Source organism: Rosa chinensis, chromosome 5, assembly GCF_002994745.2.
Source record: "Rosa chinensis cultivar Old Blush chromosome 5, RchiOBHm-V2, whole genome shotgun sequence".
In the NCBI taxonomy this organism is placed as follows: Eukaryota; Viridiplantae; Streptophyta; class Magnoliopsida; order Rosales; family Rosaceae; genus Rosa; species Rosa chinensis.
The window spans coordinates 45,880,282-45,885,546 of NC_037092.1; the positions used below are offsets into that span (position 1 = coordinate 45,880,282).

Below are 5,265 nucleotides of genomic sequence, written 5' to 3' on the forward strand. Positions count from 1 at the left end.
GTGGCCGAACAATTAAGCACGGTGGTGGCGGTGTGGTGTGGACGGTGGTCCTTGAAGTGGGCGACGACGGCATGGTGCAGGCGTGGTAGCGGCTGGCTTACGGTGTGCGGCGTCCTCAACACATAAAGGCAGAAGCTCAACAGGGCTGGGACAGCTAGTTGGGCTTAGGGTTCTGCTCTTCTTTGGGCCAAATGGGCCGTTAGTTAGCTTTTATTATTTTCTAGTTCTTTTAGGCCTTTTTTTTAGGCATCTAGTGGTTTTTCCTACCTTGTTTTTAGCATTTGGTTTGGTCTTTGTCGATTTAATTCTCAGTGTCTCTAGTTGTACACCAATTGAGGTCTCTAGGCGACTAGATTTACTGTTTTATGAGTTAGGTTGGGAGCATCGGGCCTTCTAGCTCCTCCAGCGTGGTACCAAAGGGGGATCCCGCTTTGTCTACGTACTTGATTGTACAATGAGTAGGTCTATTTTCTATGTACCACTGTGGGTACTACCACTGTCTTCTTGTCTTTCTAGATGTCAACGGAAGGGTATGTAACGACCTATTCTGGCTTCTGATGAATATATTTTTGCCTACTGGCTCTATTTCAGGAAAAAAAAAAATCACGTAAAATTCACGGCAGCTACTTAATTAAATAGATTCAGATGCCGGTCAGAGAAGAAGAAGAAGAATAGTAAGATGACCTAATAATATATGAACATGCGTTCCCAAAGAAAAAAAAAAAGTAAAACAAGAATTTTTTATTTTTTTTAAAACTCTTAGCTCACCCCACCCTTACATATGTCAGTGAGAATCGAATCAATGACCTTTACAATGTCAGAATTATAACTTACCATACACTAACGTCTTTTTTTTTTTTTGGACAAAACCGGCCAGTACAACTATCTAAGAACAGAATATTATGAGAACGAACACTATGCCTTACATAATTAAGCAAAAATAGAAATACACTGAAATTACTAATACCAGTGAATAGAAGTACAATACACCAACGTCTTTTTTTTTTTTTTTGGGACAAATCTGGCCAGTACAACTATCTAAGAACAGAATATTATGAGAACAAACACTATGCCTTACATAATTAAGCAAAAATAGAAATACACTGAAATAAGTAAAGTAAAGTACAATCTTCTCCTCATAAGAATTCTTTCCGACAGTCCCATGCGAACTGTCCAATCTCATTCAGCATTTGAGCCTATCTTGTACATTATTCAGGAGTTTGAAATATGCATCTCTCCAAGTCTTGATAAGCAATAATGAACCACAAACTCCCACTAACCCTATAGTGAAGCCAAGCACAACGGAAATATGCAACCCAAGAATTTGATTCCCGTCATTCTTATCATCATCATCATCATCTGAATCTGAATCTGAATCAGTACCATTGAATGATTGACACAGATTTAGAAGTGGGGAACCACAAAGCTTCGGATTCCCCTCAAATGCTGAGACATTCAAGCCTTGGAGCTGAGTGCCTTTTGGTATTTCTCCTTCCAAATTATTATATGAGACATTAAAAGATGACAAGAAATTAAGACTCGTCATTGAAGGTGGAATTTCTCCAGACAAATGATTCACCGAAAGATCCAATGTCTCCAAGTTTCTGAGATTAGATATTTGGTCTGGAATGTTGCCCGACACCTGGTTGGCGCTGAGATCCAATGTATGGAGAAGCTGCAAATATCCGATCTCAGTAGGTATATTGCCACTGATGCTATTGTTGTTTAAGAATATCGATGGTGGATAGTAAGACAAAGAATTGTACTGTAAAATGCTTGCATCAGGCACGGGTTGGGAAGCGAAGAATGGCAATTCAAGATAACCATGATCTACTTGAGCTGCAATTTGTTCAGATACCAACATTGGTAGTGTGCAAAGTTCTTTTGGAATTTCACCTGAGATTAGGTTGGACCGCAAGTTTATCGAAAAGAGCATAGGTAAAGTCCCCAACCACGTAGGAATTGAGCCTGTGATTCTATTATAACCCATATCCAAGATCTCTAGCTTCTTAAGCTTAGAAAACCATATAGGTATTTGACCGGCGAGACCACAACCATGCAAAGCCAAAATCCTAAGATTTTGGAATCCATCAAAGTCAGCCATGTGATGACCATCTGGCATTTCTTCACCTATAAAAGTAGTTGAAAGGATGAGTACCGTGAGATTTCTACAACCCTTCAATATATTCATAGCGCCTGTGATATTGGTCAGTCTGTTCCCAGAAAGTGAGAGGAAGGATAAGTATTTCAGGCTGACAATCTCGGGTTGTAGTTGTCCCTCTAGGTTGTTCAAGCTTAGTCGAATTGCTCTAAGGGACTTGCATGAGTAAAGGCTTATTGGCAAGATACCAGTAAAACGATTACTCACAAAGTCAAGTTTACGAAGTTGACTAAGTCTGGAGAAATTAAAAGCCGAGATATCTCCTTTCAAAAGGTTGAATCCTAGATTCAGTTCCATAAGGTTTGTGCAATTCAGCAAAGATGGTGGCAAAGAACCTTTTAGATTATTGGAATGAAGGAGCAAGACTTTCAATTTGGAGAGCTTCCCAATATCTATTGGAAGCATGCCACTGAAATGATTGAAGTAGAGGTCAAGAATTGTGAGGTTAGTGAGGTTAACAATTCTGTTACTAATGCCTCCATAAAAAGAATTAGCAGGGATTGCAATTTCTTCTATTGCGGTAGCATCATAAATATCTTCTGGAAGTGATCCTGAGAGGTTATTGTAACCAGCACGAAAAACTTCCAGTTTGGAACAGTTTCCTAGTCCGCGAGAGAGATTGCCTCCAAATTTATTGTAGGAAAAATCCAACAGCCTAATCAATGAAGAAGACCGGTCACAAATAGGGGATGGGATATAATTTGAGAAACTGTTGTTCATGACATAGAAACGAGTCAAATTCTTTGCTTGTTGGAAGAAGGAGGATGTAATTGCACCATGGAAGCGATTGCTAGACAAATCCACTATCCGAATATTATTGGATGGTGATAGAGAACCTGGTAGCTCTCCAGAAAGAAGGTTAAAACTCAAATCAAGTACCTCAAGACGACCCAAGGACAAGAAAAATCCAGCTTGATCTAAAGAACCAGAAAGCGAATTGTGAGATAGATTGAGGTGGGTCAGATGTGTGAGATTTCCTAGTGATGATGAGGGAAAATTACCTCCTTTGAGTCTGAGGCCCTTGGAGGATAAGTGCAAATGGGTTACTCGACCAGCCACATCACAAGTAATGCCTTCCCATTGGCAACAATCCATGCGTGTCCAATTTAAGGAAGGAGAAGACAGAGTGAGGGCAAAAGACAAGAGAGAGGTACTTTCACTTGAGCCACATGCATGAACATATGTAGATAAAATGGAGCCAAGTAGAATAAGAAGGAAGTATTGAGCTATTGGGTGATAAGGCAGTGCTACTAGCATATTTCTTCGTTTCTGATACATGTTATATAGGTTTAATTTAGATTGCTCACCTAGTGCTTGTTTATATATGAAGAGTCATGCAAACAATGAAATATGATACTTCAGTACAACCACTTCAGTAATACTAATTAACTGAGAAAACAGGAAACTTCCAGGCCCACAAATCACAAATCAGCAAGACCCTTTGTACGTGGTGGGAAAGATCTCCCCTATTTGAATTGGCTTTGGGAGGAGGCGGGGCCTCCATTGAATTGCCTTCCCATTGAATTGACCTTGTATTAAATTTTCCATCGACACCAAAGTCATTCAGGCAGTGAAGCACCTTTCATTCATGCATGTAGACTTCTCAATAACATTTTGAGGTCATTGAGTAAGATTCTGAAATTTCGCGGAGAGTTAAGTTTATCATCAATGCAAACATTGTCGTATCAGCGGTTGAATTAAGTTCAAGTTGGCATGCTGTGTTGGTTGATTATTTTTGAAATGTCAATTTCTCTTAACATACTTGTGAGTCATGAGTTGTGGCTCGTTAAGATGTTGATTATTTGTAAACCTAATGTAGAGATTATAAGTTGTTCGAACATATAAATATATGAGAATGGGTGGAGTGGGTGGAGTGGGATAAAAATAAGAAAATAAAATAAAATCTCTTAAGTGTTCAAGGAAAACCTAATTTGTGTTTAGCCCAAACTCTAGGTTACTTGACCTAGTGGTAATAGAGTTCAATTAGAAGGATCTAGATTCCTAATCAATGTACGATTACTTTCCTTGTATGATTGAGATTTTATGCATTGTAATCCTCTATATAAAGAGGCCCCTATTATCAATGAGAATACACAGCGATTATCTCTCAATTTCTGATTCCCTAAAACACGTTATCAACACGAAACTCTAACCCTGAAAACCTAATTTCGTAGCCCTCAAATTCCAACATCCACCGCCCCACATATTGAAGCCCTAGCCCCAAGGAACCCAGAACCGGCGGCAGAACCACCGGAACCGGCCGGAAAGCCCCTGAACTGGCCGTAGGAAAAATCGGACCGGCCGCTGCCCCCTGCAGGCACCTGCTGAGTCCTGCCGAGGTCCCTGCACGCCCTTGTCGAGATCTACCGAGTGCTGCCGAGCCTCTGTCGACAGCCCTGCAAGCATCTGTCGAGAGCCCTGCACGCTTCCTGCCGAGACCTACCGAAACGTGTGCCTGCCCCTGCCGACAGCCCCGCACACACCTGCCGAGCCCCCGCGCACACCTGCCGAGCATCTGTCGACATCTGCCGACAGATCCCCTGCACGCCATAGACAGCTGCCGACAGCCCCTGCCTAGCACCTGCAGGAGCCGAGCAGCAGCCCTGCAGCAGCTCCGCACAAGCCCTGTAAGGCTCTGCCACCTCCGCCTGCAGCCACCACCAGCTCAGGCGAACTTTATTTACCCAAGTCAAGAGGTTCTAGACCACGGAGCGCGTTTACAATAAGGTTGAAACGCTCACTAAAGTGACTACTTGATTGGGAAGGGATATGCCCATGCGTTTCTATAACAAGTTTTGGATTCTATCGCGGTTCATGTTAGACATGATCTTCATTAGAAGCCCTTAAAGAGTTAAGGGAAACCGCTGAACACTTGAAATCCGAGTTTGAGATGAAGGATTTTGGGAGAACACGATTATGTCTCGGTTTGGAACTTGAGCATCGTGTCGATAGATGCTTAGGCATTTTGACAAGGTCAAGCCTTCAAGCACCCCCATGATCGTCCGTAGTCTTGATCCTGAAAAGGATCCTATTCGTCGAAAGGATGATGACGAAGATGTGCTAGAGGCAGAAGTGCCTTAATTAGTACGATAGGCGCATTATTG

General features: G+C 41.9%; 1 protein-coding gene across 1 annotated transcript; it reads right to left on the reverse strand.

The window, feature by feature from the left end:
• Nucleotides 1–1,183: 1,183 nt before the first annotated feature.
• LOC112203932 (receptor-like protein 3) lies at nt 1,184–3,256 on the reverse strand. The gene has a single exon (XM_024344829.1). It carries the CDS (start codon nt 3,254–3,256, stop codon nt 1,184–1,186), a length of 2,073 nt encoding a protein of 690 aa, XP_024200597.1.
• Nucleotides 3,257–5,265: the final 2,009 nt, after the last annotated feature.